Here is a 19439-nt window from a genome sequence, read left to right on the forward strand (position 1 = left end):
TTACGTGTGGAAAAAAGTTTTATATGTTTAGCCCCATTTCTCAAAATTCCAGTAACATTTTGGTCATCCCTCTCCGTAATACTCGATCATATCAAATTGTTTAGAGTACTAATGACCACTTACAACTGATTTGATAATGTGCCTATTAAGGAAGGTATGATTTTTTTTTGTCTTCAAAAACCATTTCCACCCCTGGGCCACTGGTTGGTGATATCAAAAAACTTTTGTTACATAAGATTTAGTCCCTTATCCAAAAAATAGCAGAAACTTTAAAAGAATTCGATATTTTACTTAATAACAATTTTTTTTTTCGAAACCCCCCCCCCCCATTTCCATTCCTACAGTCCGTCTTTGACTGTGATCGACCGATATTTTCGGACGAGTTATATTTAAGGAAAAATTTAAAAGTGATTGCCGCAAAATTACAGCAGTTCTCGTATTTAAACTTTTGAACTGTCGCAGGTTTTGGGGTCTGGGTGATGTGAAACGCGAAGATATATGGAAATTTTCCGAAGTCGAATCATGGCACCCATTACAATAGATAGCTTTCTTATGAAATCTACCTACTAAAACTTAACTGCAGTAATAAGCCCTAATTGAAAGATTTTCTACAATATATTATATGTGTACCTACTCTCATTGGTTCCAGAGTTATAGCCAAATAAAATTTTAATTAATGAAATATTTAGCTAAGTAGGTACATACCGTATAGGCAAACCGTAGGCAAACCGTATAGGCAAAGAATGGTCCCGTTGCTTGCTTTTGTTTGGCTGATTATGCACACCATAAGTATCGTTAAGTGCACGATGCGTAGCTGAAATGGATTCCATATTTCTATAATAAATTTTTATGATTTGTAAACGTTGTTGAGGCGTGCAGCGTTTCATGATAATTAGTCATAAACTACTGAAAATAAATGACGCTTTAAAAATTAAAAAAAAAAAATCAACAATGCCACCACAATCTGTCAATATTTTGCTTTCATATGAAAGACCCATTATAAAACCTTTATATTTTAAAGAAAAGTTCCAAATATATCCTAAAAATTGAAAAGTAATCATTTTATAAAATTCAACACCTGGCAATTTAAAAACACAATTTCCTCATTTTTGAAACAACCATGGAACATAATTTCAGCAGATTTTATTTATAATACGAAATGAATAGGTTGTATAATTTATTAGTCTTACCATTTTAGTGCATGTTCAACTAAATAAAACAATCTCTTCGTTCCTACCGTTTCACATTGATTTAAAAATATAAATTTATATTATATTCGTACAATATAAAATTTTTATATTGTACGAGTACAAATAATATGTTAGCTTACTAACATATTATTTCTATTTGTATTTGCAACACTAAAGATTTAAAAAAGCTGGCAAAGTATTGATTGCATAACTTTCCCGACTACGCCAAAGATTTTATGAAAATATACTTTAGAAAGAAAAAAAAAAAGTGCTTCTCCTTTTGGGTCCGGAATATAATTTAAGTGCCAAAGATTAATTAATTAATTAATTAATTAATTAATTTTAGTAGCTCTTTATGTGATAAAGAAAATGTAATGATAAAAATTAAAAGAGCTTAATAAATCTGCTTATGTAAAGTTTTCTGTAAATCTTACACCATCTTCTATAAAGACTAAAACAAGAAAAATAGATTTCTCAAAAACATTTCCTACATTTTAGGTCCGTGGTTTATAAAAAAAAAAAAAATTAGACTTTCTTAATAACTGTATTTAACGAGTATAAATTAAAAAATATTTAAACCGAAGGGAGATAGAACAAAATTAAAAAAAAAACATATATTTAAAATTAAAAAAAAAACATATTTAAATTTTATGAGGTGGGAGTCATTTTTTTGAAAACTTTTTTTGGGTTATTTATATATGCATTGTAGGTAACAAATTTGTTTCTAATAAAGATTTTTCTAAAATTCCTCTGCAGAAAATTAAGTTGATGCTGAGATATATGGTAAAAGCAGTGCGACACACATAAAAGTACATGCAAGTAAATGGTTTTTTTTTTTACCTAGATGAAATATTTTAACCCTAAAACGTAAATTTTGAAAAAACCCGTTCCCCATTGTTGATAGGACCACTATAATTCCCCATTAAATACAGCTATTCTTGCTATATTCGCCGGAAAAGTAGAATAGAAACCATTATTAATTTACACTATTGAAAAGAATTTGTTTTATTTAACATGAATAAATTATATAAAATAAATATATTATATAAATATTATATTATATAAATAAATTATATTAAATTTATAGGAGTCTGAAGATGATGAAGAAGAAAGTGACGGTAAAGATGAGGCAGATCAAGAAAACGCTTCCAATCAACAAAAGGTTGGTTTACAGAATAATATTACTGGTACGTATGTAAGCGTGTACAAAAGAAATAGAAAATTTAACACAATCTTAATTTTTTTTGCACATTTTATGGATTGCATTAAAAAAAAATAACTTTACTTTTTTCCATTTTGTTTCCTTTTTTGCCATCATTCTTTGAGTGAGTAACTTCGTCTCCCTTTTTGGTAAAATTTTCTTCACTTTTTCCTTTTGGTTTTTCCAGAACACTCTGGAAAAATTTATTTTATTTTTGAAAGTATATTGGTTATAAATCTCTTCTTCTTCGATATTTAATTCCTTTAATTCTTTTTTATTACCCGAAACCAGTCATTTTTAGTTTTTAATTTAGAAAGATTAAAGATTCTCTTTGTTAATATCTACAAAAACAGAATCTTCTTATTCTTTAGAGTCTGTTACTCTTTCAAGAAAACTTCTTTATTTGATCTCAAAATATTTCGATTACAAGATCTCTAGATGTTTTTGGATCTAAATGTACATTTAGATCCAAAAACCTTTCCTAAAATTTTCCTTTCTCTTTAATTATTTTTTTCAGTCTCGTTCATTTGAGGGATCATAGTTGTTTCTAAGCGCATAAATAAGCATTCTGCTTTAATGGTTGCTTATAGTATATAAGTTTTGCGTTAAAAGAAAGCAATTTGTATTATATATATTTTTTATTAGTTCCGTTTTATTTGCTTTTATTTCTGAGTTGGATCTTTACAAGGCGTTATACTGTATTATTTCTCGACGAATATAATGTTTTTTAATTAATTTAATTTTATCGCAGTAAGTTTTTAGATTTATATTATTTTTAATATTATTTTTAATATACGTCGTAGTTTTGTTTTTTTATAGGAATTGTAATTCCAATTTTGCTGCAGTTTCTTTTAACATTTTAAAATTGTTTGCGATTATTGTTGATCGTTCAATAAGGCAAACAATCTATATTTAGATAATCCTTTTTGTAATCTAATCTTGTTGTTTCTACCTCATTTAGTTTCAATGTTTTCCTTCATTGTTTTATGACTTTATCGAGAACATAGTTAAAGAGAATTGGAAATAAACAGTCTCATTGCCTTACGCCTTTTAATTTTAAATGGTTCTGACAATTTCCTCATAAATTTAGTTTTAAAAAAGATATTGGAAATTCTCTGTTTTTAATTAAATTAAATTATTATTACTCTTTTTTAAATTGGAAACTTAACAAAATTATTTATAAATCGAAGAACTATAATTCCTCATAAATTACAAAGAATTGTATGTTGTAAATTGTATAAGAATTGTATCGAAAAATTTCGTCAAAATCGATTTATCCTATCAAAAGCCATTAGGTTTCAACACACCGACACACGTATATAGGGACATGCATATGTACGTGCGTACGTACGAACATTTTGTACATTGAGAAATGTAAAAACCCGTACTCTATTTTTTGATTACCATACTTTCCTTATTGCAAAAACTCGACTGCTCTACTGCTGCGATGGCAGACAAGTAAAAATAGTAATACTATTTAACTTTTTTACAAATTTTTACTTTTCTAAGTCAGAGCAAAATTAAGAGCAATTACCAACAATTAGCTATTTACAGCACTGAATAATTTTTTCTTACTTTTTAGTAAGTTTTTTGAAATGGTTTTATTTTTCATTTATTGTATTTAAGTTTTTTTTTGTATTTTTTCTATTTAAGATGAGTAGCCTAAAAAATTCATTCATAAGTGATAAATCTGTTTCTTATTATAACATAAGGAATCCTGAGTTCTATGTTAATTAACTACTATTAATCGTAAACTAAAATGTTTCCTTATTAATAAAGATTTTGCTAGTTTTCTTTAAGTTTTGCGTGAATATAAAAAATTAAATCACGTTATATGTCATTATATTCGAACAATTTAATACTAAGTAATATGATGTCTAAGCATCGCATACCATATATATATATATATATATACCAGAAGATATAAAGAGTAATTCGGAAAGGACTTCATAACTTTAAAAGCATATAATAAATCTATTTCGATACCTTCAGACTCGGTTGAGGTATTACTTCATAGCAAAACTCATGAAGTTTTGACGTACGTCAGTATCGAATTTAACCACCAGTGTTGTTAAAAATGGATGCATTTATTGATGGCCGGCTTTGTGTTTTGGTTTCACGATTTGCAGTTCGGAACTTTAGTACTAAGTAATTTTCACGGTAGGGAGCCTCCTAGTAGACTAAAATTTACTCTTGGTACCAAACCAAGGTTGACAAGATTGGCATTCCACAAACGACTGTTTGGGCCGTATTACGTAAACGATCAAACGTGAAACCATGCAAACTAACCTCGACAGATGGCAAAGTTGTTCGACTGCAGTTTTATGTGAAATGATAGATAGAATTGAATAATAGAATGATAGATAATAATAATAATAGATAATAATTGAATGACAGATAGAATGATGATGTCGGACAACGTAATTTTTAAATTTGAGTCAACCTTTCACATCAGTGGCGGGGGGAACATCCATAACTGCTGAATTTGGAGTAGCAAAACTCTCAGCATCAAACTTCTAACGTCTTGCTAATAATAATGGTACCCATCTTGGTCATTATCGCCCAACTAAGGAATTAGAACTTTTTGTGGCATGTCTAGGTAAACGATACCATTTACATTTGCCTCCTGGAAGAAGCAATTATTTTGAACGTATTTTATTTGCTTAGGGCACAAAAAATATTGACCTTATGGTTATCACGAACGTGCTGGAAATTTTTACGAGAGTTTTTGCTACTCCAAATTCAGCAGTTATGGATGTTCCCCCCGCCACTGATGTGAAAGGTTGACTCAAATTTAAAAATTACGTTGTCTGACATCATCATTCTATCTATCATTCAATTATTATCTATTATTATTATTATTATCTATCATTCTATTATTCAATTCTATCTATCATTTCACATAAGTTTGATGCTCAATTTTCTTGATGCTCAATTCTCAGGTCGGTGGATTGGTCGTGAAGAGGCAATTGCACGGTCACTTGCCACCCCAGATTTGACCCCTAAAGATTTTTTTCTTCTGGGGTTTCATTAAAGATTGGATTTTGTTACCACCTTTGCCTGCTGATCTTGTTGAGCTAAGATTTCGAGTTAACGCCGCAGCTGCAGAGGTAACGCCAGACTTGCTGGCTACAGTCTGGAATGAAATTGACTTCAGATGGGATGTATGTTGCTTTACAATGAAAATTATTTCAAACAAAAATGAATATTGAATGAAAACTTTGATATGTTTCTCTATGAAATGAAACCACTACCGAATGTGTAAGTTATTTCAATGAATTTTTATATGCTTTTAAATTTGTGAAATCCGTTTTGAATCACCAATATAAAAACGTAAATTGAAAATTTTATTTTTTAAAGTTAGTTTAAATATAGATATATTCCATTTAATCGTGTATTTTCAGCCCTTGTTTGTAATTAAACTTTAATCAGCTTTTATTAGAAATTTACGCAAAACATTTAATGCCTTTATAAAATGTGAGTACTGTAATTCAAATAACAAGAAAATATTCGTTATGAAGATTATACCAGAATAAGTAGGTTGTTTAAAGATAAATTAAATTTATCGAAAGGATCAAGAAAATTACTAGAGAAGCAATAAGTAAAAGTGATAAAGATTACAAAAAAGTTACAAAAAATTAACTGAAAATGATAAATTATTTTAATTTATAACACTAGAATAATAATAATTTGTTTAATGTAAAAAAATGTAAAGAATTAGAAATAAAATTAATAGAAATATTAAATAAGTATTTAACGAAAAGTTAAATGGGAAGTTTCAATTTTTAAGTCTAAAAAGGATAAATGATCTACCAATTACATTTTACATTAAACAGTTTCTTAATAGCTTGACCAAATATTATATTAATATTTCATGGCATACGTTTATCTACATTATTGTTTAATAACTATTTGTGCAAGTAAAACACTCGAGTTTTACGTAATATTGAAAAAATAAAAGCATAATTATCTAAATTAATAAAATAAAAACATATAACAATTATAGAAAATATAAAATTCGATACCTAGTTCGAAAAATAAATTGATAGGTGAAGGGTAAATGTAACACAAAATTAATATATTTTTTTCTTTTTCTCAATTTACTATATTCACTTTCTTCAAAAGATTACAAACAAAAAATAAAAATTGCTCCTAACACAATCATTTTGTTGATAAAATTAGTAACCTTACTTTCATTTTTTTACGATCAAATGAAAAGTAATTTTCTACCATGTAAAAATGCCAAACGTGAACAGGAATCGAACACTCAACTTCGGATGAAAGGTAGAGTAATATTACTCATTACTCTACCATAAATATTATGGATTAGACTAAGGATGGGGATTAGTCTAAGTAGACAATATATAATAGATACGTAGATAAATTTAATTGATAAATATTTCATTAATAAGATTTTTAATTTTTAATACAGGTGGCAAAAGATAGCGATATGCTAAGTGTTGTTGAAGAAGAACCAGAAGGGAATTCAACAGAAGGAGAAGAAATTCCTCAACAAAACCCACAACAACCATCATTAATATCTTTTTACAGAGAAGATGGTTTACCGACTAAATTAATGCCGATGCCGATTTCGTTTATACATTCCGAAAATACTGGAGAGACCCCTTTAAATACAGGTATTATTAAATGTAAACCGATGGTAGAGTCTGGTAAAGGTAAGGTTTCATATTAGCTGGTAAGATTTGGTTTTATTTTATTTCCTAAGGAGTACACTGCAATCTGTTCAATTAGTGAAAATAAGCAACTCCTCCCTACGGCCCAATAAGATGAGGATAATATGTATGACATGTAAATTAGGTGTACAGTAGTTTTATACAGATTGAGGTCGACCATTCCTGAGATGTGTGGTTAAATGAACCCCAACCACCAAAGTACACTAGTATCCACTGCCTAGTATTCAAATATATAAAAGCAACTAAATTTTATTAAGATTTGAACCTCAGAACCTTCGACTTCGTAAATCATCTGTTAAACAACCGAACCATAGTTAACCATTTTTTATATCTCATAGTAATAAGCCTGGCCTCGTTGAGATGACATCGATGCAAATGGCTCGGTAGTCATTTGCATCGGTGATTTAATAACTTAGCTTATTACCTTCCAGCCTCGTCCGGACATCTTGTGTCCTCTACATCGTCTCCCTCTGAATCTCCGAGCTCGCGGAAGCGCGATTCTCCGCGCCTAGTTCTACCTGTTATGAGCCAATTTCGTGAATGTCTCGTAATTCGAGGCAAAATAAAACACAACATACCACCAAACATGTTGATCGCAACAACGAAATTTAGTGAAACTCAGCTTACGCTTTCGGGGCTCTCTTTTATCCGACAGCCTCCGCCGACCACCTCCAGAGGCTGGGCCCACGATCATTCGTCTTCGGACTCCGTGCCTCCGTCCATCCGTTGATCCATATTCTGTCGATTTATTTGCTCACGCGCCTTTCCACGTATCATGGTGGAGGCCACCGTCATTAGTTTATCCCACCAGCCCGATTTTGTACTCGAATAACACCAGGCTAGTGTTGTTATTTGCGTAAATATTGTTATTTAAAAAAAAAAGTTAAGAAGGATTTATATAGCCCTACGTTTTTTGTCTGATATGAGTATAATCCATAATACGGATAGATCTTATTAAGTAGTACAATAGATAGAAAGAATGTGGTGTTGTTGTCATGTTCTACATGACTCTGTGTATCGTTGTTGCAGTCATATATCGTTGTCGCTATGCAATGAACTACCAAACGTTCTGTGTTTCTCGTGTATGTATAACACTCGAGGTTACAATTTAATTATGTATTATGACGCCTCATGACATGGTGTGCTACTTTTGTAGTAAAAAATTAAGCAATAAAAAATAACTCTTAGATTAAAACATAAATTTTATATAAAAAAATATTCAAATTAGGCTAATACGAGTAATAATAAACACGATCTTATAACCCGAAGAAATCAAATAAATTATAATATATCAAGATCCGGAATAATTTTAAAGAAACATGAATTATCCTTTCTTAACGATAGAAACATCTAATATCCTTTCTTAGTGTGCACTTACATAGTAAGAAGAACGTGTATAAACATTTTCATTAATTTATCTTCAGTAGTTTTTACTGAGTGTTGATTATTAGTCAGTCAGGGCTCCTGAAGGACTTGTTTTATAGGTACAGATAACGTAATAATTCATCACTAATTTACAGAATGAGTATAAATCATAGTATGTTCAGACAATTTTCTGTGTACGGATGTGTTATAGAGGCTTTTTTCAACATTGTATAAGTAGAAATTTTAAGTATATTATTTTTAATTTATTATGGACATAGATTCGTCTTTTTATTTTTTTAGGTTTCATTATAATGTCAAAATTATTTTATTTGGAAAATAAATTCCCAGCTAAATGTGTAATGGTATTTAATCTCCTAAATAATATGACTGGAGGAGTTTAAGCAGGTGGTATAAGTTTGACCAAACTGAAATGGTAAACTGTAATTATGTACATTGTTAATTAGTACAACCGTAGGATAATGTTATAACTACCATTTGGATTACAGTTCAAATGTACTATATTGTTGTCCTTCAGATAATAGTACAACTAATTCCAGTAATTCCAGTATTACTAGAATTTTATTGTTTATTTCATTAAATTTATGTATTTTTTTTACAATTCTTGATTATACATATTATAATATGTATATGTATATGTATTATACATATTATACAGTTTTTTAAAAAAAATATTAACTATTTAATTATACACTCTGGCTTATTTACACAGGCTGATTACCCAGTTCAATATTTTTTTTTTGTAATGAGAACTGAATTAGCAGTATATGAAAAATGCTAAGCCTGGACGGGATTCAAACCCAGAACCCACCAGACGAAGGTAGAGAAGCTACCATTCTGCAGAATTAACAATATCAATAAAATACTAATACGTCAAAGGATGGGCTTTTAAGTGAGAATATTCTCTATTATTGTTTTTATATATTCTTACAGCGCCAAAACATTATACGTGTATAGGGATACGTTATAACGCTCTAGATAAAAAATTCCAACCTGTACATCCCATTTTATTTCAAATCATCACCAAAACAATAGCCAAATTTTTTTTCCTTTTCTGATATACAATTAAGAAATTATCTAGCAGGTAACTTTTATCTATTACAGAGGTAACTTTTAAAGTGATTGTAAAAAGTTCCTTTTTGAAATATTTAATCTTTAAAATAATTTTATTTCTTGCAGAAATGTCTACAAACTATGGAATCTGGAATTAACATTTTATTGCCAAACATTCAATTTCAGTTCAGGCACCCACCAATAGATTGTAATAGTTTAGATAGATTGTAATTCAATTGGATACTTCTATATACTATGTATTTCAAAATATGATCGCCTTGTAGTTTATAGAACCTTAAACATGTTCTCGGGTAACTCTTTAATTTACTGAATTCTCTTCAACATATATTATTTTAAATTCATCAATGCAAGGTTATTGATCAGTAATATTATATAATCCTTCAATCCTCAAAAAACGTTCTTATCTCCTGAAGGATTGTGTGTCAAGGACTGACACACAACTTTAAGCTATTTTCTAAATAGCAGAGCATCTGAGTGGAATTGGGGTGTATACACTCGACTCTTAATAAGTTGTGAGCTGCCGATACTTTTTACGGAATACCATACCAGCTGGAATACCATTTAGGTACAAAGTTTCGGGCTTGCTAACAGGTTCCGCAAGATTGAGTACGTATGTGTGCCTGCGCCCTACAGACTAAACCTCCACCTCTGATAGTCCTTCCCCTTTCTGGAAACTGCTGTAAGGTTTTACTTCAGAAAGGGAAAGCTTACCTTCCTGCACCGGGTTTCAAAATGACCACGGGTTCACCGCATCCAGGCAACTTCCACAGGTTTGAGAGGCTCCCTGGACATTCACCCGCAGCCCTGTTCTCCGCACCAGAGCTCTGAGGTGCCTGTCTGCTTTCTTGCTTCTTCCTCCGTTATTAGCATCTCCATATGGACTATGCCATATTAACCACAGCAAGCCATATTCTTCTTTGGTTAGCCTGGAACCCATAAGTCCCTCGGCCGGGAACATAACCTCCGTACCCAAGAGTAAGTTTTTTAAAGTTTTAGTTTAAGTTTTTTTCTAATTAGCTCCAGAAAATGGAGCTTACCTTCCTACTCCGAGCATCGGAGTGACCGCAAGTTCACCATCCAGGCGATTCCCACATGGTCGGGAAGCCCCCTAGACACTGCTGACACCGTTGATACCTGCTGCCGATACCTGCAGGAAACTTTCTACAGGATATTTCCTTCCCCAGTTGTTGCACTATATTAACCAACAACTACAATACTTAAGGATAAAAGTCCAGGTCTAGTAATCACTTCTAAAATACCAATACAATTGTATATTCTTCTCATTTAAAATTCAAATACAAAAATACACCGGTAATTCAAAAACTTAATTCTAAATACTAGTATATTATCATGTCGTTTTTTTGTTTGAAGTTCAGCGTGTTCAGCATGATCAAAAAACAAATTATTTTGTGCTTATTTCGTCAAAAACAATAAATTTTTAGTTCCACTTACTCCCATAATGAAGTTACTAAAGTGTAACTATAATTAATGCAATGGGATCTAGTGATTGATACATTATTCTGTTAGGGAAAAAGACTTGTGTAAGATTTTTAGTGCAATGAATCTCTGGATTTCTATGTAACCTGGAAGCCACATTTACATCAGCTACTTAAATTAATTAAATTAAATTAATTAAAATTAATTAAATTAATTAATAATTAAATTTCGTTAACTTCATGAAGCATATTTTCTTGAATTTTTCAAAGTTTCTTGGGGATGGATCATGAAATAATAACTTAGTTTTAAGATAATCCATCAGGAGAAATTCGCATATTGTGACATTGATTTTCTAACTGTGAAATCGGAAGACCAATTCGTTTAAACTACTTGTCTCAATTAATTTGAGGTTTTTTCGGTTTCGGATATATTGTTCTGACTTGACGTTGACATCATTTTTCTCAAATGTTGACTGATTATATCAGAGGATTTTATTTTATACCATAATGTTTCAGTAACGTTTATTGGTTCTTGATGTATTTTAATAGAGTTAATTTTTATCTGGTACAGGAAGTTTTATTTTTTTACATCCACATAAATAGTAGCGTTGTTCATCATTCACTACTATATAGTTCTTCTTAAGTACTTCTTAGTGTTTATATTCATGAGACTGAAAGTCGTAAGATTAACTCGATTTTCCAACACTAACTAAAATTTGGCATTAACCCCCAGCACGAATTGAAAATTATTTGATGTATGCGTGTTTTTTTTTTTTGATGTACGTGTTTTTTTTTTTTTTGATTAGTAACTATCTTGTAGGCTTGGCCCCAGAGATCATTGTCCAATTCCTCACAGAGTTTGAACCAATGATCCCTTTTTGATCTCTTAATGGCCCTGTTCAAGTGGCGTCTAGCCACTTGAACAGGTACAATACAATACAATACATAGTTTGGCTGCAGTATCAAACTCAGTACCACCTCTGATCCTCAGTCTTTGTTTCCTTCTCCTAGCCTGCTGTAAATTATCGCGTAAGCGTACTATCTCATCTGACCACCAGTAGACTTGTCGTCTGCCCCCAGTGGCCCTTAATTCCTTATCCATTTCTTGCTGTATTACCGAGGTAAGAGTATCTGGCGTCAACTCAATCATATTACGTAGCCTTTGAGCTACTTTATCAACTATTTTGTCAACCTGACGGGCTGTAGGTCTTGTAACAAAAGGTTTTTCAACTACAAAGTCATTGCCTTCCATTATGATCAGATGTAGCGGAAGGTGATCACTGGAAATATCGTTATCCATCACTGTTAGCTCTAGCTGATCCATTGACCATCTATTATCAGCAATGACCAGATCTAAAACAGAGTAGTGGCCCCGAGCCTCGTAAGTTGGAGTACCATCATTTAAACAGCGACCTCCGAGGGATTCCATCAGTTCTTCAATTAGCTCTCCTCTCCTATTACTGCGGGAGCAACCAGCAAAAGTCGTCTTACAGTTGAAATCACCCAACAACACGAATTTCTAGCTCTGTCTGGACAGAATTCGATATATACTGTCTAAAAACCTGTCATAATCCGCAATCGTGATGTTGGGCGAGACATACGCTGTTACAATTATTGTAGACTCCAGTTCAGTCACTATGACTCCCTCTGCTCTCTGCTTGAAACTCACAGCAATGAGTTTACTGATATTACTGACGTTCCTAATAATGGCATCACCCACAGTATCCACCATCCATCCGGTCTTCGCCGACTCATGTATGTTGGGTTCAGTGATTGCCAACAAGTCTATATCACACTCAATAGCAAGTCTATACAGCAAATCATGCGATAGCACGCTTCTGTTCACGTTGGCTAGGAGAAGCTTAATCATGCCTGTCAAAGCACGCCCAAGCACCAGTCCTGTGCTCACCGCTACCGCAGTCGAGACAACTCTTTGGTTCTTTGCATTCGGCAATCATATGACCTCGCCCTCCACAGTTAAAGCAGAGGTCCCTCCTATCTGGCCTCTTCCATTCCTGCCGACGATGTCCGGTGCCCCAACATCTAAAACACCTATCCCCATCATCTCGGGTAAAAGCCCGGCAGTTGACCCATCCTATTTGTATCCTATCTTCTACGAGTTTACAGGCGGCCCTATACGTTGTGATTACTGTAATGTTCTGCGTCTCGGTGTAACCTTTTCTAATTGACGATATCTTGATGTCCTCATCAGTACCTACTCTTGCAGTAATTGCAGCAAGAATTTCTGTCTCAGTGGCGTCATATTCTACATCCCTGATGTGAACTATTGTGCGCCTTCCCGCTCTTGTACGCAGGTCAACATGCAGATCTGCCGCCTTATCTCGTAGGTTCCTTGTAAACTCTGCAGCTTTCTGCGCTCCCTGCATTCTCACGTGGAGTTCTTCATTCTTGCCCTTACGTAAGGAGATGACCTCTTTTGCATCTTCGCTACTTACTGCAGACTTCATCGTTTTCAGTAAATCAGAATAGGATTTTCCAGCTGCTTTGATAACCACATTACGACTGTCAACTGCAGGTGGTGTCGACTTTTTAATATGGGCTTGTCCAGGCTTGCCTTGTATAGCTTTACCTTCAACTGGGATCGTAAGCACTTTAACCGCTACTTCCTCGACTCTCCGCAAATAAGATATTAATTTCTTCATATAGTTTCCAATATTATTATTGGGGACGACAAAAACTAAATTACCAGCCTGAGGAATAATTTTCCTTAAAGCCCTCAATATAGCTTCCATTGTGCTCTTCTCAGTAGCATTACCATCATAGTAGATTTTGTATTTACTTTTCTTAATGTCGTCACAGTCTCCAAGAATTGATTGTACATCTTTACGAATGTCACCTACTTTGTATTTGGTACTAATACCTTCTTTTTCATCCCCTTGACTTGATTTACTTAAATCACTAACAGTACAAGAGTCCACCATGTCAGAAGGCAACTCATTAATCAAACTAATTTTGTTCAGCAAAATATTTGGCCCCCTTTTGGGCAGTAGATCTATTATTTGCTCATCTGTCAGCTCCTTAGTAGGAATTTGCTCCATCTCATCTTCCACAACTATAGGGTCCGTCTGAGTAGCCTGCGTAACAGCTGATAAAGGGAACGAGACTTGCGTCAAGGCATTAAGCCCATCATATATGCCTTTAAGCTCCTGCTCATGTGTACTTATGTATTTTGAGAGACCCGGTCCCATATGCTGTCTCAACGCCACCATAGTTAATCCCAATTGGTAAACCAGATTGCTAAGGCTCTCCGGCGGTCCTTCTTCTTCTGAGGACCCCTGTCGGGGTCTCTTTTTACATTTACCCTCCGTATGGTAACCTTTTGTGAGCTAGAAGCTCCCTGCGATGATCCCTCTAAGGGGAGTGATCCTCTTCGTCTCATATTAGCGCTGTTGGACTACAGGGATGATCCCGAGTCCAACGAGTACCCACTCGGGGATGGGAGCCTCAAAAGAAATTTGTGGGGTGGTCGGGGGGGGTTGGTAAAATGTATCAACCCAAAAATAGGGTCCAAAATTTTGGGGGGAGAGGGGGGTCAGGGAGTAGGAAACTTTTTGGGATGGATTTATAACTTGGGATGAGGGATGTAGGACGAGTGGTTCAGAAATTATTAAGGAACAAAGAATTCCCTAATAAAAACTAGTCTTAGGACTTAGAAAAATTTCACTCGTATAACTACTAATATACGATAAAATTTCCTAAGTCCTTGTTTACAGTTTTCAGACTGGTATTAGCCTGTCGAATAACTTAGAATAATTTGCTATTATAAGCTCTATTATAACCTCAAAAAACTGTTAAAAAGTTATTGTACAATAAGTTTACTCACTTTTTATACAAACTGGTAGTCTTTTCGTTATTGATAAAAGTCACCAACACTTTAACACACTATAATATCTAAGATTTAGCGAGTAAAAAGCACAAAAATATTGATCTCACTAATGAGAACAAAAAACTATAAAAAACTTGATAAATCCGTAACCAAATAACTCAAAAATGATAGTCCGTATTCCACCAATCCACCAATCGAAAACAGCAAAAAACGCGGAGCTCTAGAAAGACACGTCGACACACCGTGCAGTCCACAACTCGACTAAACCGAGAAAAACTAAATAACGAACAGAACGTCTGGGGCTTTGTAGCATTTTACTGTTACTTTTTCCGTTATTTCAGGTGCACCTACATTTCTATTTATCAGGAAGCACCTTGTTCAATACTGAACCAATTTCTTAAAAATTCTATACCCAGATATTAATGAATTATATTGACAGCCCACCATCATTCTGAAAAACATCTAACCGTGAAAGTAACATAAAATTATAGCCATTTTTGTAGAATGATTTAATCGCAAATGGACGCTATTTCCCCGTCCAATACTTTATCATAACTAAATTCTACAGAAAAAAGTACCGTTACAGAACGGTTGCGAAAAAAGCCATATAGTAAAAGTCATAATCGCCCGCTTCAATACCTAACCCGTTGTCATTTAACACATTATGTGAATCGACCATGCTATGTCTTGTGGGTTAAAAGTTTTACTTATCTTTTTATAGTAAGTGACAAATAAATGGTCTGTCTATTTTGCTTAAATGCCCACAGGGGCGATGATATACTATCCTTTACTTTCTGAAAATATTTCTTTTAATTAAGGCATACTAATTTTAAACAAAGTTAAGCGATGGTAAAAAATAATCAACCAAAACTTCCGTTGAAACTAGCCACAAAAATTGTTGCATAAAATACAATATAAAAGTACATTTACTAAAAGATATTAAGAAAAGCTTCGTAAATCAGTAACATAAATTAACGTATTTACAGCTTCATGAGATCAATAACGTAAATATTGATGCTTAAAAATATATTTTTGTTTATAGGCGAAGGTGTTCCGATACCACCTAATGTACCTGGATTCCAATCAAATATGCCTGGTTTTGAACATCCATTGGCATCTCCTTATCAGCAAGTTACAGAACCAAGAATATATCAACCGGATTTAGATCAGATATTACGTAACTCTTGTCCGATACCAGTAAGTATATATTGTTAAATTGTAAACAAATTATCAATTTTTATGATTGTCTCATAATTGGCGTTACATAATCTTAAAAACGCACACAGTGTTCAATATTAACATTAATTTTGTTTTTTAACAAAAATTTATGTAAGATTTGTGTAAAGATTTATGTAATTTTATGCAAAGAGTTAATCTTTACATAAATTTACTTTAAAAATGAGTAAATTTGCTTCATAAATTTCGTTCACATATATTAAAAATTGTGCTGTTTTACCTTTGAACCAAAAAACAAGAGAAATCCTTGATTAACACCAACTCGGAAACAAGTTGTCTCCATAACTTACTTATTCGTTGTTTTATCAAAAGAAAATTCCTATGAAGGATGAAGGAATCACCGTAAACATTACAAATAAATGATCGGTAGAGGAGGTTTTTAAAATTTAAATGTATGAATAGGGATTACGGAACAAAATTATCAGTTAAATCAAAGGTATTTAACCCCTTTAACATACATTTAGGAATAAAACAGAACATAAAATATTGCATTGATTAATGCTACAAAACTGTATGTATATATTATTTAAGTATTCTCTAGATATCGGAAGCAATTTATATATGCATAACTTTGTACGGATAAAAAAATTGCTATTCTACCCAACTTAGTGTCGATTATAGAGCAAAATACCATTTTGCATAGTGGTGGTCTTGATAAGCCGATATGCAGCAGTATGATTAATTCAATGAAGAAAAGGTGGGAAACCATTCGTCTTTTAATCGTGTAAGTGATGTGAAATACTTTTCATTGAAAAGAATCGTTATACCGATTTGGTAAGATATTTCTTATGCCAAGATACTTCAACTTTTGTAGTTATATTACACAAACATAAATATTATTTAGAGTAATGAACGGGTAATTTGTAAAAGGTTTTTTAAAATGAGTAAACAATATGAAATGGTAAAAACACAAAACTTTTAAAAATTAAAGAAAGAAAGGATAATTAATATAAAAAAGGGTAACAATTTAGTTACAAAAGAAATAAAACTTTTTGTTACAAACCGAAAAAATAAGATTTTTTGTTGTAACAATTATACATGCTGTAATAGGTTGTATATAGAAAAAACTTGAATTAGAAAAATATCTATGAAAATGACAGCCGGCTATGTGATATGACTGGTTTAAACATTTTTCAACCAATCCAATTTTCTGCAAATCACATAACCAGAATATACCTCACATATCTTACTTCATAAATAATCTGTTATATATACAGTGTCAAACGTATGGAAACTCCTCAACAACTTTAAAACCGTTCCAAATAGAAAACTATAACTTTCAGGATAATGTGTCGGTCATACTTACCTTTTGACCAGAAAGGGTGGGCTAGGGGTTGTAACTCAAATATGTTAAATGGTAGTACCCTTTGTGTGATATAAATGGTATAAATTAAAAGTTGGTAAGATATCTGTAATTTAAATGACGGCGGGATAAAGTTTAGATTTTGAAGTTTAGTAATTTCAATTAATAAAATTAAACAAAAGTAAAAAACAGAATTAAATTAAAATTAAATCTAATTTAAATAATTTTATTATTTGATACCGTTTTATTTATACCATTTTTATTGTCTTAAAGATACATTTAAAATGATGTATCATACAAAGGGTGTTAACATTTTTTAAATATTTGTGTTACAACTCTTGGGCTACCCTTTCTGGTCAATTGACTCACCGTGTATAAGATTAGTTTGTCTTCCTTTACCAGTATTTTCGATTCTCCCTATTCAATTTTTTTTTTTTTTTTTTTTTTTTAGCGTCTCTATTCACTATTGTATAAAATGAGATTTTTACTTTTCGTTTGTTCCTTAGACGTTTAATGCGGCTTTATTTATTTCTAATTTATGGAACTAAGCAAAATTTTAAAGATTGGCTACAACTTAGATAAAGATTGGCTACATTTTTAGCTTATCTATCTTCATTTTTTTGTTATCTCTGGCTGATTTTGTTTCTACAATTATCTAAATTTTTACTTTCCCGGGATGTGTAGCTGATAATATAAGGGAAAGTATGCTAATTGGTATATCGTACTTTCCCGGGATGTGTAGCTGTTCGGAAGATAATATAAGGGAAAGTATACTAATTGGTATATCGGGGTTATGTAGTTTTATTATATTTTCTTTATTTAACCTCCGGAACCACCGTTAGGTACCGTTTCAGAGAATGAGGTGGATGACAAGTAGCGTGTGAAAATGCCATGCCTGACCGGGATTCGAATCAGGGACTTCCGGATGAAAGGCCCAGATGCTACTACTCGCGCCACAGAAGCCGATGTATTGTAGTTCTTACTCGTGCATTTCATAACCCCTTAAACGTAAAAACATAATTTTAAACCGCTTATAATAGTTATTTTTATATTCGGTTATCAAATTATATGTGTTGTTAATCTGTTATTTCCTTGATATCTCTAGACTGGATAAAACGATTTGGATGAAATTTACCGAAATATTTCTATAAATTATGCTATTTAATCTTGGTCGAGGGGTAGGGAGATTTGAATCTTATAGATCTTCTACAGTATCTCAAACTTTCACTCAAAGATAGTTTAATGTTTCATATAATTTAATTTCCTTTAGGTTGCTAAGATTTTGTTTTATTTAAAAAAAATATCTTGTAATATTCAAACCCACATGAAGGGAAGGAGATCAAGAACCCTTTTTTTACTTTTTATTTCTGAACTCAATGTCGCATGTTTGAATTAATTAGATTACACCATTATACTATTATGTTGTTTAAGTAATGTATTAAAAAGAATACTATTATGTTGTTTAAGTAATGTATTAAAAAGAAATTTCATTAATAGGTTCGGATGAATAAATCTAATATTCTTGCTTTTTTTCTTAAATCATCGTTTTCTTGATATTTTGACTGGATTTTTATGAAATTTTGTACGACGACATTTGAATACCAGTCATTGATATCGTTTAATTTTGTTTACAATCGGGAAAGCGATGGGAGATACGGATGCCATGTAAACCGTAATTTTCACCGAATCTTGAGATTCGTATCTCAAAATTTTATTCAGAGAATAGATTAATTATTTTACATAAATCTTTACTTCCATTGTTATATATTTTAATTTTCCATTTATTTTTCCTCCAAGTAGTAGTCTGTTAAGGGCAGTGCCTCGGTAACCTGCCAGTTTTTAAAAAGTCAACAATATATTCCATTGCACGGTGTATTAATATATTTCTGTTCCATTGTAATTATATATTAATTACAAAAGTAACAGGTGAAAGATATTTGCATTTCACTTGAGTAAGCTTGCTAGTACCTAAGATAACTTTATTAAGTTATTTTATTATCATATCATAAAGTTTATTTACCCCTACTCAAGTCCCTAATATCATGTTTGTCTCCATTTATCTTAACTCCCAATTA

General features: G+C 32.1%; 1 protein-coding gene across 4 annotated transcripts in view; it reads left to right on the top strand.

Annotated features, from left to right (window-relative positions):
- The window catches only part of LOC142328951 (uncharacterized), a 164235-nt gene that overhangs the window by 101186 nt on the left and 43610 nt on the right, over window positions 1–19439 (top strand). For all 4 annotated transcript variants that reach the window (XM_075373146.1, XM_075373147.1, XM_075373150.1 and 1 more), the window contains exons 4-6: window positions 2278–2352; window positions 6824–7028; window positions 15868–16022. In XM_075373146.1, coding sequence (XP_075229261.1) covers window positions 2278–2352; window positions 6824–7028; window positions 15868–16022 — 435 coding nt within the window. The remainder of the gene's footprint in view (window positions 1–2277; window positions 2353–6823; window positions 7029–15867; window positions 16023–19439) is intronic.

Source organism: Lycorma delicatula, chromosome 8, assembly GCF_047948215.1.
Source record: "Lycorma delicatula isolate Av1 chromosome 8, ASM4794821v1, whole genome shotgun sequence".
Lineage (NCBI taxonomy): Eukaryota > Metazoa > Arthropoda > Insecta > Hemiptera > Fulgoridae > Lycorma > Lycorma delicatula.